The sequence below is a fragment of the Chrysemys picta genome, chromosome 1 (assembly GCF_011386835.1).
Source record: "Chrysemys picta bellii isolate R12L10 chromosome 1, ASM1138683v2, whole genome shotgun sequence".
Taxonomy (NCBI): domain Eukaryota; kingdom Metazoa; phylum Chordata; order Testudines; family Emydidae; genus Chrysemys; species Chrysemys picta.
In genome coordinates, this window is record NC_088791.1 from 300,025,070 (window position 1) to 300,052,753 (window position 27,684).

Here is a 27,684-nt window from a genome sequence, read left to right on the forward strand (position 1 = left end):
ACGTTTATTTCACCAGAGGATATTTAACAAATGGGATTGGACACTGCTGTACTTGCTCAACGCTTTTAGCAAAGTCACTGCACACAAAGGAGATGCAAAGAGTGGCAGGCAGGGCAGTTTGACTCAGTTCTTTACTCCAGCCATTTATTGGAATAACAGATTCTTCAGAGGTATAGAGAAAACAGGTGGAAGGAATACATTAATGGAGGAAACAAAGAAAATAAAAGAAGCCTCAGATGGAGATTGAAAAGGGAGGATTTGGGGTAGGGAAGAGACACCTGACAGTTTTAAACTACCCCGTCCTCATAGTGCCAGGCTTCCCTTTCAGCAGCTCGTCCCCTGGTAACCTTTAATCCACATTCCAGTGAAAAGCTAAATTTGGAAATGCTCAATATTTCAAATATAGGCTCAGATCCTGCAATTTACAATGCGCAGGCAGATTCCTACACCTTCATAGAGCCCCACTGGTGTTAGTAATGGGAGATTTGATCATTAGAAACATAGGTAGCTGGTTTTGTGCTGACCGGGAGAACCATATGGTGACTTGCCTGCCTGGTGCGAAGGTTGTGGATCTCTCGAGGCATCGAGATAGACTTATGTGTAGTGCTGGGGAGGAGCCGGTGGTTGTGGTACATGTAGGTACCAATGACATAGGGAAGGGTAGGAGAGACGTCCTGGAGGCCAAATTTAGGCTGCTAGGGAAGAGGCTGAAATCCAGGACATCTATGGTGGCATTCTCAGAAATGCTCCCAGTTCCACGCGCAGGGCCAGGTAGGCAGGCAGAGCTTCAGAGTCTCAATGCGTGGATGAGACAATGGTGTAGAGAGGAGCGGTTTAGATTTATTAGGAACTGGGGAAACTTTTGGGATGGGGGAACCTATACAGGAGGGATGGGCTCCACCTAAACCAAAGTGGACCCAGACTGCTGGCACTTAACATTAAAAAGGTTGCAGAGCAGTTTTTAAACTAAGAGATGGGGGAAAGCCGACTGCTGCAGAGGAGCACGTGGATCGGACAGAGACTTCTCTAGAGGAGAGTCTATTGATAGAGATTCTCTAGGTTCTAGTCAGGAGGAGAGAATGGAAGAGGATAAAGTAGGGGCCAGATCAGACAAGAAACATTCACATAAAAAAGAATCCAACACATCAGAAAAGGGTAGACAAATAAACAGTGACAAGTTTTTAAAGTGCTTGTACACAAATGCTAGAAGTCTAAATAATAAGATGGGTGAACTAGAGTGTCTCGTGTTAAAGGAGGAAATTGATATAATAGGTATCTCAGAAACCTGGTGGACTGAGGACAATCAATGGGACACAATCATTCTGGGGTACAAAATATATCGGAAGGATAGAACAGGTCGTGCGGGGTGGGGAGTGGCACTGTATGTGAAAGGAAATGTAGAATCAAATGAAGTAAAAATCTTACGTGAATCCACATGTTCCATAGAATCTCTAGGGATAGAAATTTCATGCTCTAATAAGAATATAACATTAGGGATCTATTATCGACTACCTGTCCAGGACAGTGATAGTGACGATGAAATGCTAAGAGAGATTAGAGAGGCTATGAAAATAAAGAACTCAATAATAATGGGGGATTTCAATTGTCCCCATATTGACTGGGAACATGTCACCTCAGGACGAAATGCAGAGACAAAATTTCTCTATACTTTACATGACTGCTTCTTGGAGCAGCTGGTACAGGAACCCACCAGGGGAGAGACAATTCTCGATTTAGTCCTGAGTGGAGTGCAGGATCTGGCTCAAGAGGTAACTATAACAGGACTGCTTGGAAATAGTGACCATAATATAACAACTTTTAACATTCCTGTGGTGGGCAGAACACCTCAACAGCCCAACACTGTGACATTTAACTTCAGAAAGGAGAACTATGCAAAAATGAGGTTAGTTAAACAGAAATTAAAAGGTACAGTGACTGGAGTGAAATCCCTGCAAGCTGCATGGACACTTTTCAAAGACACCATAATAGAGGCCCAACTTAAATGTATACCCCAAATTTAAAAAACACAGTAAAGGAACTAAAAAAAGAGCCACCGTGGCTTAACAACCATGTAAAAGAAGCAGTGGAAGATAAAAAGGCATCTTTTAAAAAGTGGAAGTCAAAGCCTAGTGAGGTAAATAGAAAGGAGCATAAACACTGCCAAATTAAGTGTAAAAATGTAATGAGAAAAGCCAAAAAGGAGTTTGAAGAACGGCTAGCCAAAAACTCAAAAGGTAATAAAGTACATCAGAAGCAGGAAGCCTGCTAAACAACCAGTGGGGCCCCTGGACGATCAAGATACAAAAGGAGCACTTAAAGACAATAAAGTCATTGTGGAGAAACTAAGGCCTGGTCTACACTATGACTTTAATTCGGATTTAGCAGTGTTAAATCAAATTAACCCTGCACCCATCCACACAACGAAGCCATTTATTTCAAAATAAAGGGCTCTTAAAATCGATTTCTGTACTCCATCCCGACAAGCGGAGTAGCGTCAAAATCGATTTTGTCATTTCGAATTAGGGTTAGTGTGGCCGCAATTTGATGGTATTGGCCTCCGGGAGCTATCCCACAGTGCACCATTGTGACCGCTCTTGGATGCACTTGCCAGGTAGACAGGAAAAGCCCCGCGAACATTTGAATTTCATTTCCTGTTTGCCCAGCGTGGAGAGCACAGGTGACCACAGATAGCTCATCAGCTCATCATGCAGACCGATAATTGAAAAAGAGCACCAGCATGGACCGTACGGGAGGTACTGGATCTGATCGCTATATGGGGAGAGGATTCAGTGCTTCGTTCAAAAAGACGAAATGCCAAAACTTTTGAAAAATGCCAAAACTTTTGAAAAAATCTCCAAGGGCATGATGGAGAGAGGCCACAATAAGGACTCAAAATTAAGCTTGCCTTACAGGCCCTGAAAATGTTACTAGAACCAGTGATAAAAGTGTGAGCGAAATGTCTTGGAGCATCATCTCTCACAACCATTTCTGACTTTCCATTCAAATCTTTGTCCATCTCCCAGTATTGTTTAAGAACAGAAACAATGTAAATTTCCATGATTTTTAATTCACACGTGTATGAATATATAATACAAATTACAATGTGTATTTATCTAAAGGAAAAGGAAAATAAATTGAAAAGAACAACTAATTTAAAAGAGCATATTTATAATACACAAAGTGTAGGCTCATTTTACAGCATGGATGTTAAAGGATCTATGTCAAGCCCAAATCTTTTGTTACTAACAACAAATTATCGGAAGAGAATTAATTATTGGCATTACATTTCTTGTTGTTATTCTATTCTCATTCATTTGTGCTGTACACTTTTCTCATTTCACTTGGCTAATATAATGAAGTGGAAGTGAACAGTGAACTAGAAGAGAACTTTCTAGTTCTCATTCACTAGCACAAAGTCGTCTGGTACAGAACAATGATAAGAACATATAAATAAACAAATTGTAACTGAAATAAAAAATTCCCCAGAATATTTGCATTCATATTAGGCTTTGCAAAGTTAGGTGACCAGATGTCCTGATTTTATAGGGACAGTCCCGATTTTTGGGTCTTTTTCTTGTATAGGCTCCTATTAACCCCCACCTCCTGTCCCAATTTTTCACACTTGCTGTCTGGTCACCCTATGCAAAGTCCACTTCAAAATAAAATCTAAATCTGGGGCCTAGATCTAGCTGACAGCTTTAAGGGCCAAATCCTTATCCCTCTGTTTGTTCTATTTCTGTGTTCTTATATTGCTTACCACATTCACTGACCATTGAAATCAGGGTGAGAAGAATTTGGCCATTATAAGATACAAATGGCTAAGAGGAGTAAGGGCCTGATTCTGCAAGGTGCAGAGAGTTTCCTGCAGGGCCACCCAGAGGATTCAGGGGGCCCCGGGCAAAGCAATTTCAGGGGCCCCTTCCATAAAAAAATGTTGCAATACTATAGAATACTATATTCTCATGGGGGCCCCTGCGGGTCCCAGGGCGGGGCAAATTGCCCCACTTGCCACCCCCAGGCAGCCCTGGTTTCCTGTGAACTGCTGAATACTCTCATCTCCACTAAAGATCATTGGAAAACAAACTTTTGTGGTGTTTCCAATGGTTTTAACAAGAATGAGAGACCCTTACATCCTCCATTAGACCATATGATAGGCATATTCTACTACCCTGGGGGTGGATCCTCAACTAATATAAACTGATCAAATGCCAATTACTACAGTGCAGCTGTGCTGATTTACACCAGCTGAGGGTTTGGCCCTTGATTTCTAAAATCCTTTCTATCCTATACTCTCTCTGTCTCCAATGATGCGGATTCTAGCTGTCCTAGCTGCTTTCACCATTTCCACTCCCTACGTCGACAAAAGATGGAAGCCTGATTTTCATGGCTGTGTATTTCAGGGAGTACCAGAACCCATGCCAGGTTGACCAAACCACTCCATTGTCATGGCGTCCGGTGTAGTTTCCTGTTTTATAGTATTGTCCATTGAGATTTGCTGCGTGGCATCTTGAGGGATGAAAGGGGGAGGGAGGAAAAGGAGACTCCGTTTAAAGTGAGAAGGCATTGCATCATTACAGCAAAATACAATGTATTTTTATCGATATACATTTGAATTCAATGGGTCTATGCCAGTTTACACCTGATGAGGGCCTGGCTTATAAGGGCTTAATATGAAACAAAAGGCTTAGTCTTGCACACTGTCCACATGCAGAACTATTGACTTCAGTGTGCATTCCCTGCACAGAGGGCCTCTGAGACCAGACTCAGTAACTGCTAACATACCAGTAATACCCACCAATGAACTATAACATAAAAGAAATATAATTATGGCCAACTGTGATAGAAAGCTCAAAAATTAATCACCCCAAACTAGAGAAATGCCCTTAACATACACTCTAACGGCCAGTTGAGCCTGTTTGTGGCTAGGAATTGTTTCCTTCAGGCCCTTGGTGCACAGGGCATTTCTCTTATGCTTTTATTATGGAAGTCATCGTGAAAGCTATTTAAACTTCTCTGCCTTGAACAGTAATGAAAAAACAGACTGTTGCTGCACACCCACCCACAGCCTTAGTCCCATATGCATCACTCTTTGAGTATTGGATACAGTCAACTTCTTCCCATACCTGTTAAACCACCAGCCACACTGGTTCTCTTGTGCACAGTTGCCTGCTAGGAATCTGTCATGATCCTTGTCTGATGTGGAGAACGGCATCCCACTGTGTGATGCTGACCACTGGTCTTCAAAGTTACTCCCGCCAAACAGAGCATCACCAGCGTTACCAGAATAGGTGCCAACCCATAACCTGTAATTGTCCTGCAAGAGTTAAATGTAAACATTTCTCTGTTATCAGCAGCCTTTTATTTCTTTTTTAAAGCTCATAATTGTTTTCTGCAATATGCTGTGGGCCAAATTAATCCCTGGTATAACTCCACTGAAGTCAGAAATGATTTTGGCCTTATGCTTTTTGATATTAGCCTTGGGCCAAAACCCCATCTAATCTACCAAATATACTGCCAAGTTGCTCTCCTGCTACTAAAGGCTACAAGTATTATTCTCTTTCAACACCTACATGATACAAATTGGCTAATCCTGGCAGCAACACCTAGAAATTAGAAGAATGGCTCGAGGGGCAATGGTGGTGAAGTACCCCAGACTTGTCATCTTGGAAGATTTCAACATACACATTGACAAAGGTTGCAGATGCAAAAGTCCAAAAATTCATCTCCTCTCTTGCCTCCCTAGGACTTTCACAGATCATCTCTAGTCCAGCCTCACAGCTGGTCACGCTCTGGACCTAATTTTCAGCCTAGATGTCAAGACAGAGGACATCACAACCCAGCCACTCTTTTGGATGACCCATCACCTCATTAGGGCAGTGGCCAGAGAACCTTCCAGCATCTAGCCAACAAGAAAGATCAGTGAGTGTGATTTGACCATAAAAACTCATGGACTCCAACAAATTGCAAAGCTTGCTGAAGGACAACAGCACCCCACCCACAGCACCCCACCCACAGCATGAGGTGTCAAGGACCTGGTGAATCATTACCATTCTACACTGGCCTTGGCCACTGTTACGCTGGCTCCTATGCAGCCCCTTCCTCCCCATTGCCCACATAGATCTCCTTGGTTTTCTGATACCTTGCAGTGGTTGAAGAGGGGCAGAAACTCGAGTGCCGGTGATGGAAAACAAAGGCTGATTCAGACAGGAGGAAACAACAAATTCCTCAAAGCCTAAGACATGTTGCGTTCCCCATCAGTACCCAGTCCAGGGAACCTAATGATCCAACCAGCGGACCAAATTCGGTAATGAATCCTGATCACGTGCCACCCGAGGCATGTTACACATATGCTAAGAAGATCAGGCCAAGAGAATCTTCCTATCAGTCTCCATTGAGTCTGCCAAATCCTGCCCCATGGAGTCATCCAGGGTGATAAACCCCTTAGTCAGTCAGTCCTGAGTGCCTATAACCTGCATCAAAACAGAGCACCAAGTATAGCAAAAATCTATCATCCTACTTCTCTGAAAAGATCATGCACATTCAGGAAGGCGTCTTAAACAGTATGGATCTGCTCTGCCTATACCCACCAACCAAGAGCCTTTCTGCATTCCCAGAGTTCAGTATATTCTCTCCTGAAGAAGTTATGGACAGCCTAATGTAGTCTTGACCCAAGACTTGTGGATCTGACCCAGGCCCCTTCTGGCTTGTGAGAGAAAATCATGAACAATTGGTGCCACTTCTGAATGAAATAGTCAGTGTCTCATTTAGAGAAAGAATCTTCTCTTCCTCCTTCAAACACAAGATAGTCTAACCAACATTGAAGAAACTCACCCCAGATACTTCAGTCCAAGCCAATATCCGGTATCAAAGCTCCCATTCCTGAACAAGCTCACAGAGAAGGGTTCAAAAAAGAATAAGGTAATTTCATGGAGGATAGGTCCATCAATGACTATTAGCCAAGATGGTCAGAGGTGCTCCGAGCGTTCCTAAACTAACGATTGACAGAAATTGGGACTGGAAGACAAGGGATTAATGCACTCAATAATTGCCATGTTCTGATCATTCCCTCTGTCACTGGCCACTGTCAGAAGATAGGATAGATGGACCACTGGTCTGATCCAGTATGGCCATTCTTATTCTCTTAAGCTAGCAAAAGGCCAACTACAAGCTCATCTAATGGAAGCTAACATTCTAGATCCAGCACGGTTTCAGGCCAGGACCTGGAATCAAAACCACCTTAGTGGAACGGATGGATAATCTCCTGCTGTCGATGGATAGAACACATATCTATTCCCATCCTTCTGGACCTCTGCGCAGCATTCAACACATGAGATTCTGCTGACTTGCCTGCGAGAGGTGGCTGGGGTCCAGGGTAATGTGCTAAAATGGTTTGAGTCTTTCCTGAGAGGACACACCAAAGAGTAGTGATGGGAAACTGCACTCATTGATTTGTGTTATGCTGATAGTATGCTCAACATTTTACTGCACCTCCATCACTAGACCACTCACTTGTACAATCCCACAAGGATCAGTTCTCTCTCCAGTCCTATTCAACATCTACATGGACTCAAGTGCCAGCAATATGCATATGACTCACAGCTCTATCTATCCTTCACCACATACGACCACACCATCAAGATGCTCTAGTGCTTGGATGAGATCAGCTCTTGGATGAAAAACAGTTGGCTGAAGCTGAACCCATGCAAGACAGGTGATGCTGGTGGGCAGAATTAAGCATTCTGAAGAGTTTTGAGCCATGTTGTAATCTCCATTGGTTGAAGATACACACCCACAACTAGTCAATTCATTCTATAGGAGTCTAGCAAAATCCATTAATAATGCTTTCTACCATCTCCACTTGGGTAGAAACTCCATCCCGTCCTTGCAGATAAAGACCTGGCCTCAGTTGTTCAGACCTTCACCACCTCTTGGCTGAATTACAGCAATGCAATATACCTGTTCATGAAGCCTTCAGCACTTGGAAACTTAAATTAATTCAGAACACTGCAGTGCATTTCCTCGGCACACCGACTATCAAGATCATAGCAGACCTGTCCTCCATTCTCTACCCTGGCTTCTAACAGGAGTTCAAATTAAGTTCAGGGTCTTGATCCTTATGTTCAAAGTGCTCCAAGGTGTGGGCCCAGTATACTTAAAAGATCATATAATGTTCCAGGACAAAAACTGTGGTCTGCAACTATGCTCCTTTGGCACAACAGAACTCTCAATAATAAGAGTAAAGCTTGTCTGTGTGGGAGACACAGCCTTCTCCATGGGCCAGTCCAAGACTGTGGAATGAACTCATCCAGGAACTATGGAGCATCACAAACCTCACCACCTTTCACTCCAACTGCCAGGCACATCTCTTTGATCTTGCCCTCTCTAACATAAACGCACAAAATCAGGTATATTTATATAAAAAAATAAACAGAACCCAAAAATACCCAACAACCACATCCTACCAAACCAAATCACTCCACTGAACATGCTTCTCCCTCTGGGGGGAGGATGGGAGGAAAAACAACCCATGATATATGTGTGGCCATGTTGCATACTGCACCACTGGAAAGTGCTCAGATACTACAGTGATGAACACAGTAGTCCCGGAATGAGACTGATAATAGATGTGTAATAACTGTAGGTTTTTTCTTTCATAACATTTGCTTTTACCACTGATTGAAATGGAGTTGTCCAAAACTTCCATAACAAAACTTGAAATATCAAACGCCAACAAAATTTAGAGTGAACTTTGGCCTATTTCAGGTTTTCAGGTGTGAACCATGTAAAATGTTATGTTTTCATATTCTGACCCCAAACCAGACAAAACTTGGCAGTTTTGGTTGAATTTTGCTTTGAGTTTCTGAAATCATTCAAATCTGAAGCCCAAACAAAACTCACAGGGTACAAACCTATATGAAATTAACCTTAAAGAAAGATGCACAATTGAGATGAATCAATGCCCCACATCTGAATACCTCCAAGCTCTGGAAAATTTCATCTTCTGATCTGCTATCAAGCTTCTCTGCTGTCCCTTCTCTCTGTAATGGGCCAAACCAAAATACTGAATCTAACTGCAGCTGAACTTTTCAAAAGTTCACATTTAGGCTCTTTGTGGCTTGGTCTTGTCTCTAGTTGATATGGACCCCTGTGAACAAAATGGATGAGTTTTGCAGAACTTTATTATTAAGATCTCAGCAGGACTCAAGCAGAAGTACTAAAAGTCAAATAGAACCCTCTCCCTGCAATAACAAACAAATCACTGTTGTCTCCATTTCTTACCTGCTCATTCTTGATCTGAAAGTTTTCATAGATTGCATATCGTCTTTCTCCATGCCAGTCCATCAGGTCAATTTTTAGTGAGTTTTCCTCTGGATTATAATGCAGTATCTTGTTAGATTAGTACTTCACAATGCAACTAGTAAGAAGTTGTGCAGATAGAATAATACCCTTACCTCTAGCCAGCAGATCATAAATGTGCTCATTGCCCAGCCAGTATTCGTCATTCTTGCCCTGGAACTGTCCAAATCCTTGTTTGTAATCAGCCCATTTCCTGAAGTGAGATACAACTATCAATTTCATCCCTCTATGTAGAATGCTGAAATTAGGGAGTTTGTATCTGACAATCTCAGTCACCCTATTATTGTGAAATCTCCTGACAAGTGAATCTTTGGCTTTATCTATAGAAACATTTTTCTTACGTATCCTATTCAAAGCATAAGAGACAAGACAGATTTATAGCAGCTCATTACAAATAAATACTAAACAATGTTGACTGCTTTACATATTACGCTCTCTCACTCGCTTGCAGTGGGTTCAATCCTGCTAACACTGCCAGGTGCAGTGCTTGCAGAAGCACGTCAAAAGTTACTGGACAAATGGAATGCAGGAGATGTCCTAGATTTGTCTTTTAGTAAAGCAGCTGACACTGAACCTCGCAAAATCTTAATTAAGTAATTAATTCAAATTGTCTCCTTACAAGTTACAAGAATTCTGCCTTGCACTCTTAAGCACCCTGCAAACTCAGGACTACTATGCAATATAATAATGAACTGAAAACTGGCTAAAAAGCTGCAAACAAAAGGTAATGATAATGTCTCAAGTTATTATTATTAATCACATTTATTATGGCAGTGCCTCAGGGCCAATCAAAATTGGGTCCCCATTGTGCTAGGCACCATACAAAAAGAAAGTAGTAGACAGGCCCTGCCCTGGAGAGTTTATAATCTAAATAGACAAGACAGTCAGACACAGGGTAGTGGAAGAGGTAGAACACACAAATGGGGTGATCAGTGTGATGGTGGCAAATGGCATGTTAATCTCACTTTTTTGGGGGTGGTGGTAAATGGGCTGAGTTAGGAGTGGATCAGCTAAGTGGAAAGAAAAGGGATGGGGGAGTCAAGGGGACAGGGCAGGGGACAAGAGGGTAAGAGAGGCAGGTGAGGAGACCAGAGGGGAAAGGGGGAATGTTGGATCCAACAACCAATCAGCACAGGGCAGAGAAAGTTGGAGTACATTCCACAGTATTAGTCCCAGCTTTGGCTACTTCTGGTCCCACCAGTGGGAGTCTCTGGCAACTTGACAAGGAGGAGGGGAAGCACTGCCTGGATCCTAGTACCCCAAGCGTGTGTATATGTGGAGTGTCTCCCTGCACAGTTCTTGGTCTGGAGGGGGAACTGGCTGGGGGAGAGGTGGCCCTGTCTGGGCCTCATTTTACCCCCGTTCCCCAAAGTACAAAAGTCTCTGCTTTGGTGGAGATATGGGTGGAATACATTGGCCTGTATTGTATCCATATCCCATTTTAAACCCATGTGTAATTTTCTGTCCACTGTCACCCCTATTTGTCTTGAAGCATCACTGCTTGCCTGTCCTGTCCCTCCCTTCAAATATATATGTTTTGAATTATTTTTCATCAGATTACGTAGGCTGTATTTTTCCAAGATGAATCTTCTTCTGTTACGTTCTGCCCCTGGTTTTTTTCTCTCTAGATTCCTCTGTGTTATTTCTATATCCCCATTAGTATTCAAAGATCCTTCCAATTTAGTATGCTTTTCAGATTTCATTAACATACTGTTTAGTAGAGCTGGACAATTTTTTTTCAGCCAATAATTTATTCTCTGAAAAATGCAGTTTTGGGTTGAATTTGGCGAATAGTTTCGGCAAAAATAAAAATGGAGGGAAAAAATTCTGAAAAAGTCAAAATGTTTCATTTCTGCATTATCAATATGAAACATTCTGACTTTTCATTTTGAAATGACATTTAATTTGAAATGTAACTAGATTTATCTTAAAAAAGAGGATGGGTTAAAAAAACCCCAAACCTAAACAAAATAATCATTCATTCATACTCTCTTCTCCCCCTCACCCCCCCCCCCCCAAATTAGTTTTTCATTTTGTTTTTCATTTCATTTTGTCAAGAAAAAAAAATTGTAATTTGGGTCAACTCGGAATGAAAATGTTTTCAGATATTTTGGTTCAGGCATTGAACCAAAAACTCAGTTATCCCTAGCTCTACTGTTTATTTCCTCTTCCACATCATGAATGAGGATGTTAAATAAGACTGATTAAAACACCAGTCAATGGACCAGATTGTCAGGTTGAAAGTGGCAGGAGGAGGCTTTTTGTGTAGAAATCTCCATGTAAAAGCCATCTTCCTGTCGCTTTCAGCCAAGACAATCTGGACCAGTCTTATTTAGCATCTTCATTAACATTCTGGAAGAGGGAGTAAATAGTACACTGAGCCTTAATAGTTTTCATGATATGAGAGAGAATATATCATTTAATCGGTTGATAGCAGATGGTGGCAGAATCAAAATCATTACCAGATAATGAAATGTCTCCTATCATAATAACCAAAAAGACTTAAACAGACAAAGACCAACCAATGAAAAAGTGTCAGAAGTTCACTCTAACTTGTGATTGAAAGAAATCATTAAAAAGGGCCCGATCCTGCCAGCCCTTACTCTCATACATTGTCCTTATTTGTGCAAATAATTCTAATCAATAAGGACTAGAACTGAGTGAATTTTTTTCAACAAATTGTTTTCCATTGAAAAGTGCAATTTTTGGTCCCTGAAACTATTAATTGAATTTGGATTGAATTTGACAAATAGATTTGGTTGAAAACACTTTTTTTTAATGAATTGAAATGTTCTGTTTCAACTTTTAGAGTCCAAACAGCATTTTGATTTCAAATTTGGCCAATTTCAAAAACAAATATCACACAATAAAAAGGGTGAAGTGCACCTGAAACAGTTGAATCAAAACAAAAACTAGGGAAAAAATTAATGTGGAGACACCCCCAATGTTTCAATCGACTCAAAACAAATTGAAAAATTGGAAAACAATAATTCTGAGTTGAGTTGAAATGTCTGTCAATTCGAAATCATATTTTTTGTGTTCTTCAATTGGATGAAAAATTATGAAATTTTATTTTTATTTATTTTTATTTTTGTTCGAATCGAACCAGATTTTTTTTCCAGATTTTTTGGTTCAGTCCCTGAACAAAAAACCTCATTGTTCCCTCATATCTACTAATGACTAAACACGTGAGTGCACATTTGTAAGATTGGAGCCTAAAAATAGCAGCCTTTGATAGTAAGGTGCCATCAGAGATTGGACGGAATTTAAAAATCACAGCAATCCTTAAAGGAATAATTTAAATCCCCACTGAAATATTAACCACAGCACATACCTGTTGAAATTCTCTTTGCCATTACTGCGTCGCTGTATTACAGTCCATCCCCCTCCATCAGACATGTCACAGTACACCAGAAAAGGTTCTCGGTCTGCTCTGGGCCTGATCCGGTAGTATCCATTTTCGATTTTTCTGCTGTTAAACACTGCAGAGCAATCTGAGCAAAATAGTATTGCTTCATAAAACAGTGGAAGAGCAAATAGCTGACTGTTGTCAAGAGAAATCATCCATAGAAGTTTGTCTTAGGACAATGATTTCTGGCTCTTCTGTATGGTCCCACCCTGGCTGGGCTGGAGGTTGAATTTGTAAAACAATGTTTAAAGATGGTTCTAGCAAAAATTGTAACACCAGCCAGGATGCATCTAGATTAGCAAATTCGGGACCCATCTTTTGCAGCCCCACCAATGGTAATAGCAGTAGAAGCTGTAGTGCAGAAAGGACTCAGAAGAGTTTATCACCGTCATCTCAACCTAAAAAGCAACAGAGGGTCCTGTGGCACCTTTGAGACTAACAGAAGTATTGGGAGCATAAGCTTTCGTGGGTAAGAACCTCACTTCTTCAGATGCAAGACCTTCTGTTGCTTTTTACAGATTCAGACTAACACGGCTACCCCTCTGATATCTCAACCTAAGACAGCATTAACTTAGATTCTTCCCCTATTCTCTGCTGTGAAATCCTCAGCTCCCATTGAAGTCCCTGAAATCAGGCCACTGATTTAAGAGTTGAAATCAGGATTTCAGACTCTAATTTAGGTCCCCTAGTTTTGAAAATCTTAGCCTAGGGCGAAAAGGTTTGATGTTGTGACAATTGCAAAGCAATATCATTCTGTCATTGCGTGCTTCTGCGGTATTGATTTGTTGCACAACAGAAACCGTGTCCGTGGACCATTGTGCCAGGTGCTGTACAAAAACATAGTGAAATACAGTCCTTGCCCCAAAGAGTGGATGAGACAGGCAGAGTGTAGGTGAGGAAGAGAAGTGCAGGGAAATAAAGTGATGTGCCCGAGATGACGCACCAGGTCAGTGGCCTTGGGCCATGGATCTACCCTTAGCCCTCCTATGCATATAATAGATAGTACATATTTTAGATTAAGCATTTTTAAAGTTATAAACTTCCTGCACTGATTTTGTTAAGGGAAGTGGATAAGATATAAATATGCCTATCTGTTTATAAATGGAACGTTGCAGCAAGAAATAAATATTTCGATATGCTGAAGTGACAGTGTCTATTAAATTCTTCTGCAACATCCTACCTTGATCGTAGACTATCAAGTTTCCACTAGTTGTGGGTAAAAGGATTTCAGGCTGTATGCTTCTCCTGGCTGAGAACATCTTGCTCTTTGTTCCATGATAGTTGTTCCCCAAGATGTCCTTCAGCTGTAATTCACACAACTGAAGCAAGTCTTGGAGCAGTTTTAGCCTCTGTTGTAATTTAGTGTTGTCTATCAGACAGATGTCCTTATCCTAAGGGGGGGAAAAGAGGCATGATGTAATTAAAGTGGTAACAACAGAGAGAAAGTCTGTAGCTCTTAATGATCCAAACACATACATCTATCTTGAGGAGATAAGGGGATTCAAATTTAAAACATCTAACTGGGTAAAGTGGCCTATTATTTTTTGTCTCTAAATCATTACAGCACAGCCTACATGGCAGATGAATTGAGCCCAATGGGGAAGAGTTTTTTGTGCTGATTTTGACTAAGAGATTCCAGCAGTGCAGCATTAACTAACTGGACCATCAGAAAGTGACTTTGGACAACTGGTGCTCAACTCTGCTATCTTTTAATGAAATCAGTGGACTTATTTGCAGAGTGGCAAAATCTGGATCTTACATTGCAGCCCCATTGGTCCTGTAAGGATGCAGAATTCTCAGACCTCTTATTGTAAAAGTGAAAGATAAAGGGACAGAATCCACTCTCAGTTATTCTGGTATAAATCTGCAGTAACTCCATTGAAATCAGTACTTCCACAGAAATCAGTGGAGTTACTAAAGATTTACACTGGCATCACCGAAAGCAGAACTCACTAGGAAAAACATTTTAGGTGAGAATCAAACCAGAAGCTCGTATTGCTATATTCCTTAAGAAAAAGTCTTAGCCAACTAAAGTGGCAACAGAGTCTTATTACGTGGATTTGCATAGCTTGAAGTTTGTATGGAGTAGTGGGCTTGAATGACTCTAAAAATTCCAAGTGAAGCTGAGTCTAGTTTTGTTTCAAAGTTATGCCAAGCCTTTAGATTTCATCTGAAACCATACATTGATTTAGGTGGGCTAAAACCTTGACCCAGACTCACTTAAACAGAAACCACCACAGAAACCTATTGATGTTGTTGATGACAGAACTACCTTCCTACCACTACCAAAAATGGTTGCTCCAAGTCAGGGCTGAGGCAGAGTGGGGAAGTTTATCCTACCCACTGGGTGCACAAACAGTGACATTAATACCCTCTAAGTTCCTGATGTGCCGTCTAGATATCACAAAAGTTTATAAAAAAATGAATGGTCTAGAGAAGATAGATCAGGAGTTTCTGCTCTCTTTGTCCCATAACAAAAGAACAAGGGGACCTTCAATGAAATTAAAAGATGACCAATTCAAAACTGATAAAAGGAAATTATTTTCCTCCTGTAATTAGACCTCAGAACTTCACTGCCCCAGGAAGTCATTGAGCCCAAGAATTTAACAAGATTCAAAAAGGGACTGGAGATTGATATGGATGTTAAGACTATTCAGTGTTAGTGCTAACAACGTTATGGAAGGGATATTAAACCTCACGCTTCAGGGCGTAAGCCAATCTCTAACAATTTGAGATCAGGGTGAGACCTAATGTGTGTGTGTGTGGGCGGGCAGATCACCCCACATCTGCCTGCTGCAGGGTTCTTACACTTTCCTCTGAAGCATCTGCCACTGGTCACTATCTGAGACAGGGACCTGATGGACCTTGGGTCTGATCCAGTCTGGCAATTTCTGTTTCCTATGTAAATTCTCACTCCTGCCACTGGAGAAGCCAGTGGCCGGTCAGTGTCGGGAAGAACCGACAGTTGCTGGCCAACTGTCCTTTCAGAGAATTCCAGGTACGTGAATATGGACTGTGGGCTGGACGACAGAGTAATATGCTCCCCCTGTTGACATTGCCTTGAGTAAGAGACAGCAAGTTGTTCCAGGACCGTCTGTGAGGTGACATTTACTATTTTGTAAGGAAAATTTACTATACACAAAGGTCAAATGTAGAGGCCGGCTATGCTTAGGTGCTTTCTTGTTTTCCTTATTATTCACATTGCAGTTGCACCCCCCCCAGGGGTCAGGTGCCATCCAAAAACAGAAGCAGGCAAAGGGCCTGGCCCAAACAGTGAACAGTCTAGGAAGACAAAGGACATGAGCAGTTTTTAATTTGCCAGCTAACAGTTTGTTTGTGCCAGTTTTAAGCATGTAATGCAGTTGGGGTCGTGAATTTAGTGCTAGTCTAGGACAGTCTTTCAGTGGTTTATTGAAAGCAGGTTGTGAGTACTTACGGCCCCTATACCACATTTGGAAAGAAAGCCATTGGGTTAATAAGTCACTCCTTATTGTGGTCTGTAGGAATGTAACTTGTCCCTTACACTTACCCAGAGACTGCCTGGGCTACCTGTAGCTGTGCTCTCCCCCGCCTGCCTTTTTACTCCCAGTGGGGGAAAAAAAGAAGTAATCAGTTTGCTCCAGTTGGTTTTCTCTGTTTCTTCCCTAACCACAGAGCTGTTGTTTATTCTTCATAAGGCTATTTTCACACTATCCTCAGTAATATCAAGTCAACTTAGCTTATGAAAACAAGCTGTGGTTACTTGTGCCTATTCCAACAGGCTTCAGTTCCAAAATGGGGATTTAAGGATGAGTTAGAGCCAATAGTGTACGCGTGGAAAGGCAGCATGACAGAGACACAATGTGTTACTCATTTAGATTTTTCTCTCATATTATCATAAAAATGGAAATTTTGACAGTTATTATTTTAAATACATTTGTTTTCCCTGTGTGTGTAAAGACTACTCAAGCGAGTAAGGGCATGCAGGACTAGGCCTGACGTTTTTCTGGAGCACCTTCATAGCACCTTGCAGGATCAGTTCTGATAGCTTTAGTCAGGTTGAATAGTACTTTTCTCCAGACGCAGGGCCATTGAGGCTGCCCAGGTAATGAAATACCATTCTGCCTGAGGCCAGGTCTACACTACCCCCCTAATTCGAACTAAGGTACGCAACTTCAGCTACGTGAATAACTTAGCTGAAGTTCGAAGTACCTTAGTTCGAACTTACCTTGGTCCACACTCGGCAGGCAGGCTCCCCCGTCGACTCCGCGGTACTCCTCTCGTCGAGCTGGAGTACCGCAGTCGACGGCGAGCACTTCCGGGTTCGACTTATCGCGTCCAGACTAGACGCGATAAGTCGAACCCAGAAGTTCAATCGCTCGCCGCCGAACTACTGGGTAAGTGTAGCCAAGGCCTGAGTAAGGGATTCTGAATCTGACCCTAAATGTTATAGAAAGTTAGCTCAAGAAGGGCTCCTCTAAGAAAACACATTTAAAATATTAATGACCAAACATTTGTATCATAACAAACTAGGTGAGAAAGTACATTCCATATAAATAACATGCATTTGTCTGTATTGTGGAAAAATCAAAGTCAATGGGAGTTGTTGTAGCAACTCATAGGACTGAGCACTTTGTTAGCGGAAATGCTCTGGTATCAGATAGTGCTTCCCATTCAAAGCACCTTCCATCTCAAAGCAGTTTCCAAAGAGTTAGCTTCACTAGCCCCCTGTCTCTGAGGTAGGGGGTATTGTTATCCCAATTTTGCGCTCAGTTAAATTGAGCCACAAAGAAGTGAAGTGATTTGCCTGAGGTCATACGGAGAGTACAGGCACGGCAGAGGCATGAAGAGAATGCAGATCTGACAATGCTATTCTGTAACCTTATGGCCATCCTTCCTCTCCAGCTACCTTTATGGAATTTGATTGCTTGGCACGCTGAGAAAAACACTAAAAATAAATCACGAAATGGGAGTTGCAGGTGCTTCGCACCTCTCATGCCTGGGCCCCAAAAGAGCTATTTGCAGATCTCATCCACAAAATTATTCCTCCCTCTGCTTTCAAATACATCCTGAAGACCACCTTCCACTAGTGATGCCTACAAGAAACTAACTGACTGATTTGTGGCACGGTTGTGGGCATAGTCTATAAATCTTACAATACAATGTCCCCATACACACCAACCAACCACAATGAAACCCAACCCCCCTATATTATGTAAACACTCTGATTATCTGGATGCAGCTAATTCTCACCTGACTGTTTTACCTGCATGCTGTAATACCTTCTCCTCCACTCCTACATCCCTCTGTCTGATTTATCTTTGTAGGAAGTGAATTATTTAGGAGAGGGGCCATGTCTTTTTTTGTGTTTTTGCCGTACCGAGCACACTGTGAATGCTCCTGTAAACAATAAATAGTAATCAGCTAACAGGGATGATACAAACTATAGTCAAGTGATACCTACCGAAAGTCTAGGTGCAGGTGAACACAAGCTCACAAGCAGAAGTAGCAACAGCAACCAGGATCTCATTGTAATCATTTCATGTAACCTGAGGAGAATAATGAATTTACTGTACTACATGCTTATTTAACTCCACCAAAAACACAACCACAATGAAGTCCTCTATAAGTGCGACAGGACTTATTAAAGAAGGTACATGAAATGACATGGAGTACAAAATGAAAAGAAGATGCATCTTAGAAAGGGCTGGGACTCTCTGGTCCAGACACAGTGCCATGGGGAGACTTAAGTTTGGGTTCCTAGCTCCGTGCCTCCCTGACGGGATGAATGACACTCTAGCAAGCCCCTCTGGCTCTCACGGACAGGCACATGCACCATTTACAGTGCATGTTATTTTACTGGTAATAGCTCTTTATAGAGTGTCTTACAAACTAGTTGGCTGAAATCTTGTAGTCAGGCAAAACTTTCATTAACTTCACTGGTTTTTGCTGGAGTAAAGACTGCAAGATTTGGCCTTATATTCCATATACACTTCACCCACCACTGAAATGCAGTTCAGCTCTGAGGTGGGGGCAGCAGTCAGGCAAGCAACTGGTGCACCTTTCCGCCGAAGGGTGCGGGGAGGGATACATTTGGGCAGGGCCCCAGGGTGAAGCCTCAGCTCTGACAAAATGTGCCAAGGCTGTTCAGTTACCACACTGAGCAGACAAGACAGTGTGGTAACTAAAGTCTCATCTGAAATAAATATAAACAGATTAAAGTCAAGCACACGGAGTTGAACATGAGTCAAATGGCAAAACTGTCCACAATGTTTTGCATAACAATATTTTGTATAAATAAAAAAGTAAATGTGCAAAAACAACAAAAAACCCAACCCCTCCTCCAACATCTTAAACCCCATAGTTTCTCACAACTGTGGAAATTTAAATTGACAAAAATTGGGGAAAAAAGGCTTAACACCCATAATTTTGCACAATTGTGAAAATTTAAATAAATAAAATAAATGCTTAAAAATAAACATTACTATTATTCATCGAAATTATAAAAACATACAAATAAAATTCTGCCAAGCCTAAAAATATATTTGGAATCTCTTGCATTAAACAGTTGCTCAAAACCTAATAATTTTGCTTGATTGTTACCTAATGCTAATCCTACTTGTTCTGAGTATGAGGAGACTAAAATCATGTTTATATCAATGATGTTCCTTAAAAGGGAAAGGTTCCATTGCCATGCCTTATTATTCACATTATTTAACTGTAAAATGCAATAAAGAATTATTTATTTAAGCATTTAAATGAATCACTGAAGCTAACTTTCCCCATGGGTGTTCCCCTACAAATTTAATACAACCATGCTAATTACAATAAATTCCATAAGATAGTATGAATGCAGACTTTTGGACTCGGTGTTTATTTGCATTGTTGTTTAATCTGGTTTATGTCTAAAAATATAGAAAACAGAAATTTGAATGCCAAAGGACAGGAAATCTGAACTGGAGAGTAGAAAACAAGGATATTAAGCAAGACTGTAGTATACTGAAGCCTCAGAAGGGTTGTGGTTGTGTAACTAACCTCAAAATGGGAAGATCGGGTTTTCTAGTTAACAAAAACAAGAAGGTTTGTGATGAATGGAGCAAAAAATAATAGAGACTGGCCACTCCCGCTGCATTATGGCCAAATAATTAATATTTATTTTCAGGAGAATAGGAGGAATTCTCCATTTTACAGGGCAATTGTTTGGTCACTCAAGAGGATAGCTAATGAGGCCAAATGACATGTCATTCAGTCTCTGCATAGCCCCCATATTATTACAGAAAACAATTCTATTACAAAAGTGCAATAATACCATTTTATTAATAAAAATAGCATTCCCCTTTCTCCTCTAACAGATCAGCACTCTTCACCCATTTCTCGGCCACAAATATTATTTATTATCAAATTAATGCTTTTCCTTCAACTTTGGAGGTATCCCTGTTTTAATAGCCAGTTTTTTAAACTATGAAATTAAATGAACAAAACTTCTCCTCCTCCCTTTTTTCTTTCTGGGTTCTACCCTGCAGAGTGCTTCACTTCCTTCCCCAGCCTTCACTGACTTTGAAAAGCCCAGATCCTCAAAGGTATTTAGACTCCTAACTTCCATTGAAATCAGTGGGAGTTAAGTGCCTAAATACCTTTGTGAATCTGGGCCAAAGAGGCTAAGCTAATAGTTCCCAGATGTTGAATTATTAGCATTTCTGATTTTTCATCTGTTAACAATCTCTCTTTTTAGTTAGAGCTAATCGGCCAATACTTACAATTGCTGTTCTCGCTTATCTCTTGTTGATGTCAATGGGGCTGCCTGGGTGTAACCGAGAGCACAATCTTAAGAGTTACACATGACCCAACTCCTTTTAAAAACATACACACAAATAAAGGCCACCATCTTGCAAGTACGTAAGCAAATGCTTAACTCTACATATGTGAGTAGGCCCTTTGGAGCCAATTAAACTATTCCTGTGTATAAAATTCAGTATATGCATAAGTGCTTGCAGGATCAGGGTTTAATATCCCACCCCTTCCTGAAGGACTCTCCAAACCCTTCACAGAACCCAAAAGTCTCTGATCTTTGTACTTTCTCCCCTGTCTGCACACAGCTCCCACCTCTGCTAGCCTGACAATTGGCTTGGGACCCACAATCAGATGCCCCCACAGAGGATCTTATTGTGCTTCCACCAGACTCTTGGTTTGGTCTCTATATTAGGTTTTTAAAAGCTGCCATTTATTAGCCCTGGGACAAATCGTGACCTCCTTGTTGACTTTTAACCCCCTCCTTACTGAGGCAAAACTCATGCAGAAGCATGAGACTAGCCTAGACTGGGTAGATAAGTCCTGTTTGAAAACATATTAACTCTTCCCTATGCAGGAGTCTATGGTTGATCACGATCAGCTAATAGGCTTTTAAACATGACCTGCCCTGCCTACACTAGGTGGCAAGGCTCAGACTCTCAAAGGGGTGAGAGTTGAAATCAATGGGAGTTAAGCACCTAAATACCATTGAGGATCTGGGACCAAGTCATGTTTATGATCATATTAGTTAAAACATATTTGTTTAGACATTTTCAGACATGACTCATTTTCCCAGTTTAGACCAAACCTAAGGGATAGCAGAGATGTTAGGCAAGGACCTGGTGTGGTGTGGAGATCATGTGAGGCAGATGTAGCAGAAGAGTGTGTCTGTGTACAGCTCCATTTGGCTTCTACTTAAAAATAATTGAGTCATCCTAAGTAAATATGAACATTGCGTGTTCTCTAATGATATCTCTTCACAGATGTTGAAATCCCTTGACAGCACATTAGCAAAAGCATTTTCTTTTCCAGGAATATGCATGGCGGATACGTGAACTGCAATATTAATTCCCATTCAGCTTTTTAGAACTAGGTCAGATTCACTCTTTGTAAAATGTTGGGCACTACAGTCATATTGTCTGCAAATATTAACTGTTTTACACATTGCCCCCATTTTTACACCACTTCCAGGGGGACCCAGAAGAACCGGGTGTTCCTAGCTCTGCCACTGACCTCCTGGGTGACCATGGATAAGTCACTTTACCTCTCTGGGCCTCAGTTTTCCCCTCTGTAAAATGGGGATAATGATACCGTCCTCTTTAGTAAAGTGCTTTGAGATCTATGGCTAAAAAATGCTACGTAAAGCACTGCACAGTTTTTTGGAGGTATGTATTATTATTGGTACTTGTAAATATATCCACTGTATCTTGCATGCTTGATTTGTTGCTAGTAAACTGGATTTTCATGAATTTCATGTGACAGGTTCCCCCCCTGGGGTGCCACCTGGAACTGAGGTACAGCTGAGCCCTCTGTCTCACTCTGGTTCCCTCTTGCACTGTGACGTTGTGACAAGATGCAAAGCCCTCCAAGCTTACACTCACATCAACATCCACAGGCAGGGACCACACCCAGCTGTGTTCATGAATGCTCTGGCCAGCCACTCATGAACCCATAATAGAGAAGCTACAGCCAAAATACTCCCAGCTCCCCAGCCTAAGACCCCAGAGCTGTACCACCCTGCCCTGGTCAACACCCGGCTAGTATGAATTTATTACCCAGTCCGCCACTTCTACAAAGGACAGTGAACGTGCACCAACTCTTGCTCATGAGCTGAGATTTATCTCCTTTGCACTTCATACAACACACAGTGTTTTAGATAAAATATTAAATAGATTTATTAACTACTGAAGGATAGCTTTTAAGCAATTATAAGGGATAGCAAACAGATCAAAGTAGATTACCATAAGAAATAAAACAAACGCAAACTAAGCCTACAATATTAGATAGGATTAATCAGTTTCTCACCCTGACTAATCATACAAACAGTCTACCAAGTTTCCATACACAGGCTAGAAATCCCTTTAGCCTGGGACCAGCACTTCATCCCCACACCCAGTTCAATCCTTTTCCTCTGATACTTTCAGGTATGTTGTTGTAGGGAGAGTGAGGTCCCCTCACGATGTCATTTCTCCCTTTTATATCTTCTTCCAACTTGCTGGAAAGTTCTTTTGCTGTGACCTGGGTCAAACAGTTCCCATTGTGTAGTGCTATCTCTGAGAGGTTTCTATTGTACACAGTTCCTGGGGTAATCCTTGTGCTTGTGTGTATTTCCTCAATAAGCCATAAACATTGTTTGGCCTTTCTATTGTACCTGAAAGGCAGCTTGTGGGTGTTCTCAACAGGGCTGCCCAGAGGATTCAGGGGGCCTGGGGCAGAGCAATTTCGGGGGCCCCTTCCATAAAAAAAAGTTGCAATATTATAGAATACTATATTCTCGTGGGGGCCCCTGCAGGGCCCAGGGCCTGCAGCAAATTGCCCCACTTGCCCTCGCCTCTGGGCAGCCCTCGTTCTCAACCTCACAACATGTTTCAGTAGCACATACATAGCCAAACCATACAATCGAACGAGATACTAATGTCTAGCAGATAAAGATTTTTACAATGATACCTCACAAGGCACACTTTGTACAAAACATATCCTAATTACATGACAGTGGTGAATAAGGGGGTGCCAGGGTGTCACACTGCAATTAGGACCGATTCACTTAAAGTGGGTCCCTGAATATGCAGAGGAGTATATAGCCAAGGCATCACAAAGCTCTTTGAGGCATATATTGGAGAACCCCATTTGAGGCTTCAGAGAAATTAGCTCCAGCAGCAAGTCCTGGTGAACCCATTTTTAATTCTGCCCTTGATTCCAATGATCAAGGATTTTTTTAAAAAGATAAAATCAATAAAAATCAGTAAAAATTGGAAGCTGTGATTTTAAGCTATTAAAAACCAAAATGTATACATTAGAGGCCCACGGCTTGCTAAAAAGGAATAGCCAGAATAATTTAAGCACAAAGGAAAAGTAGTGGTAGGAGAAAGGTGCTAGGTTACAATATTTCAATAATGTTCAAAAGGGTAAACACAGATCACTCTGACAGTTTAGCTACTGTGTATGTAGCATATGTGACTCTAATGGGTTGTTGTCACAAATTTAACTAGAGTGTAAGTACCTCAGGGCAAGGATCGTGGACCTGGTTCTGATCTCACTTACATCAGGGAAAACCAGGAGTAGCTGCATTGAAATAATAGATTCATAGATTATAAGGGGCCATTGTGCTCATATAGTCTAACCTCCAGACCATAGGCCTTGGAACTAGAGCATATATTTTAGAAAAACATCCAATCTTGATTTAAAAATTCACAGTGATGTAGAATCCACCACAACCGTTGGTAAGTTGTTCCATTGGTTAACTACCTTCACTGTTAAAAGTATACACCTTATGTAGAGTCTGAATTTACCTACCTTCAACTTCCAGCCATTGGACTGTGTTATACCTTTGTGTCTACATTGAAGAGTTCTCAATTATCAAATTTCTGCTCCCTATTTACCACTCCCCCAAACTTTGTATCATCTGCAAACTTTATCAGTGATGATTTTATGTTTTACTCCAGGCCACTGATAAAAATGTTAAACAGTGTAGGGCTAAGAAATGATCCCTGTGGGACCCCATTGGAAACACAACCGCTTGATGATGATTTGCCACTTACAGTTTCATTTTGAGACCTATCCAGTGATGTAACAAGGCCCCAGAGGGCCCTGGTGCAAGAATAGGTTAAGGGCCCCCTTTCTGATTCCAGAATCTAAAATTTTGCTTATGTTCAACATCCCAGCTCCAACCTCCCCCCCCCGCAATATTCCCCATTCCCTCATAAACCCCACAACTCACCCCACCAGCCTCAACATCCCCCACTCACCCCAACCGCTTACCCCACAGTCCCCCAACACTCCCTACTCACCCCATAGCCTACCAACAACTTGCTCTCAGCCCCTCACCCACTGTCTTCTGGACCTCCCTGGCCACTCACTGGCACCCCCCCAGCTAACTGCTCCACTCCCATCCCGGCTAGGATGGCTCTGCCTGATCCTCACTGCCCAGAGGCGCCACTCACTCCCATTGCCCATCCTGTGTGCACAAGGAGTGGGCCAAATTCAAGTGGAGAATGGTATTGCAACCCAGCACATGAGTTGCAGCACTGCTCAGGTTTGGCTCAGCCCCCCTCCATCTGGTAGAGAGCTGGCAGGGCCAACTATGATTGAGTGGCATTGAATGAGTGGCATCACAGCAGGTAAAGCATACCCCCACAATCTTGTGGGCCATGGCACAACTGCGCCACTTGCACTATTGGAGCTACACACTGCACTTATCAGCCAGCTTCTAATCCATTTAATGCATGCCAGGCTGATTTTGTATCTTGGTAGTTTCTTAATCAAAATGTTGTGTGGTACCAAGACAAATGCCTTACAGATGTCTAAATATATTACATTAACATATTGCCTTTATCAACCAAACTTGTAATCTCATGAAAAAAAGATACTAAATTAGTTTGACAAAATCTATTTTCCATAAGCCCATGTTGATTGACATTCATTATATTAATTTAATTATTTAATAATCAAGTTCTTGTATCAACTGTTCCACCATTTTGCTTGAGGTCAACATCAGATCATCTCATTTACCCTTTTTATATACTGGCACAACATTAGCTTTCTTCCAGTCCTGTGGAACTTCCCCACTGTTTCAAAACATTGAAAATTAACAATATGATACAGTAAGGTCCTTGGCCAGGTCATTTAAAACTCTCAGATACAAATTATCCTGACCTGCTGATTTTAAAATGTAGAACATTAGTAGCTGTTTTTTAACATTCTCCTGAGTTACTGTTGGAATCATGAGTGTAAATCTGGGGAACAGGGAGCATTGTCTCCCCAAACTGCAAGCCTCAGGCAGGCGCAGAATTTGCCCCTACCCCTTCTCCCCCCATGGTTCTGTTGGGCTGATTGGAACTGCCTTCCCAAATATAGAAGTGAAACTACGCCTATGGAAAGTGTTTTATCATCATCATATAATATGAAAACATCATCCCACTTTTTCCCACGTACAGAACAGAAATATTTCTTGAACACTTCTGCCTTTTCTGCATTATCATTTCTGTCTAGTAATGGACCACTGTCAATTCACACTGCTGAAAACGGCTTTGAGATCAGAACTAGACTCATGTCTTTTTAAATGGCTGTAAAGCAGTACTGCCAACCCCAGGAGGGACCTCCAAAAATAATAAGATCAGCATAAAAATCTCATTTAGAACCCTCAGAATTGAACATTTGTGGTTCTATTTATTTGCCTTCAACTTTCTGACCCTTTAGGATACACTTGGGTCATGGTTTTAAGCCTTCCTCCACAAACGTGAAGGTTAGATACGTACTTTTATTTAAAAAATGAAAGCTAAGATTCTAATATAATCACTTGCCTTCAGGAGCTGGGGGTTTAAGAAAATACACCAAGGCTCTTGAGTCTCATGATGAACCATGAGAGCTGGCAACACTGGTAAAGCACAGACAGTGCTGTACAATTAGTAATAATAAAAGTACTAATAATTAGAATTAGGCCCAAGCCACAAAAGTCAGTTCTGGATACAATGAAAAGTCAGAGATGTTCTGATCTCAGATTTTGGTTCAAGTCCACTTCTATTATGTAGGAAGCATATCTGGCTCCTTTATGCCCGCAGAACTGGTGTAAAGGGCAACAGAAAATCAGACCCAAAGGCCTTTCAAGTTGTCCCCTTGCTCTTGCTACTTGTATATTCTGAGCACAATGATTCTTGGGAAAAGTCAGCATCTCAATTGAGCCATGCATCGCAAAACATCAAATTCCTACTTTGTTACACAAGGAATACAGAACAGGGGAAATCAAGCTACTGAATTCAATCACTCCTCTAAATAGTTTCCTTCTGATCCCAAATACATTCCACACACATAATCCTCAGCTGAAATGAATCCATATTGTGTGTCCACGAGAACTGTAGGATCAATCCTTTAGAAAAAAAATAAAAAACTACCACATTTAAAAATGTTCATCACCAAAAGGGTAAATGTAAAAGCTCCTCCTCATCTTCTCATCATCATCTTGCTAGTTTCCAGAAATGTCCAGCTGTTTCTTCAACACATTTATTTATTTATGTATTTATTTCATTTGTTTTATTGACCTTAAACATAAGTTACAATTTACTACTTATTGATCTTAATTGTGGCGTATTCCATATGTTCATTACACTTAGCCTGGACTTGGTCTGTTTCCCTCCCCTCTTCAGTCTCATACGTACCTCTCCGCTTTAACTCATGGCTGCAACAATCCTAATCCAATGTATCAAACCAAATGAAACCCAACAGAATCAAGGTTTTGTTGTTTGTTTAGTACTGGAATTTGTGAAAAGTTTAAGGAATTTATGTTATCAGGTATAAATATAGTAACTATAATGCAGAAAGCCAGTTTTCATATGAAGATCATTTACTAGGACTAAGCAAAAGGAAAACTGTCTGAGAAAGGGGGAAAAACACATTTTAAAAGATATAATTACGGGTTACAGGTGTAAAATATACCTTACCTTCCATTTATTTCAGTTCCATGCATAAAAGTGCTCCAAATTCTAAGTATTCATCAAAGGGGTTTTGTTTCGTTTTTAGAAAACAATGATTCCTGCAATTTCATCACTGAGAAATTTGCAACTAAACAAACAAACTCAAACACTGTGACCACCTCTTGGACAAGACTTACTAAAGCAAACTGTGAGCTCCCTCTGCTGGGCCATGCAGCTGCCGTGAACACTGCTTTGGGAGTTGTGCTGAAATCATGAGTGAGGTTGAGACACAAAAGGAAGGCTATTTTTTAATGACAAATCATTGCAAAAGTTACAGTTGTGGAAAAAACCCACACAGTGTTGCTAATTTCAGCTGTCTTTGTAATAAAGACATTTTCAAATGACAATGACAAACTCCCTCTTTGAAAATCTCCCTCTTAAAACTAGGCAGAAGTTGCCCAGTGGAAAAGTTGCCCAGTAGAGAAAACGTTTCAAGTGTCAGAGGCCCAGATCCCTAAATACCTT

General features: G+C 41.2%; 2 protein-coding genes across 11 annotated transcripts in view; one reads left to right on the forward strand and one right to left on the reverse strand.

The window, feature by feature from the left end:
* LOC101941963 (phosphatidylinositol 3,4,5-trisphosphate 3-phosphatase TPTE2) overlaps positions 1–27,684 on the forward strand; it is a 76,565-nt gene that overhangs the window by 7,653 nt on the left and 41,228 nt on the right. For 4 of the 9 annotated variants that reach the window (XR_010597796.1, XM_065581270.1, XM_065581273.1 and 1 more), the window contains exon 1: positions 21,860–21,918. The exons of 4 other annotated variants lie outside the window; for them this stretch is intronic. Coding sequence is in view for 4 of the 5 variants with exons in the window: in XM_065581270.1 (XP_065437342.1) it covers positions 21,875–21,918 (44 nt within the window). In the remaining variant the exon portion in view is untranslated. Of the gene's footprint in view, positions 1–21,724; positions 21,919–27,684 lie in introns of those variants that run through there. One more of the 9 variants, XM_042842759.2, reaches the window with a different exon arrangement.
* LOC101942580 (fibrinogen-like protein 1) lies at positions 3,048–27,339 on the reverse strand. Of its 2 annotated transcripts, none has more exons than XM_024104771.3 (8): positions 27,187–27,339; positions 18,210–18,294; positions 13,947–14,157; positions 12,692–12,851; positions 9,453–9,550; positions 9,280–9,368; positions 5,124–5,314; positions 3,048–4,506 (listed from the first exon to the last, which is right to left on the reverse strand). In XM_024104771.3, exons 1-8 carry the CDS (start codon positions 27,210–27,212, stop codon positions 4,326–4,328), a joined length of 1,041 nt encoding a protein of 346 aa, XP_023960539.1. In that variant the 5' UTR covers positions 27,213–27,339; the 3' UTR covers positions 3,048–4,325. The 2 variants fall into 2 exon arrangements, with proteins under 2 accessions (XP_023960539.1, XP_005305676.1); XM_005305619.4 differs by lacking the exon at positions 27,187–27,339 and adding an exon at positions 20,503–20,600.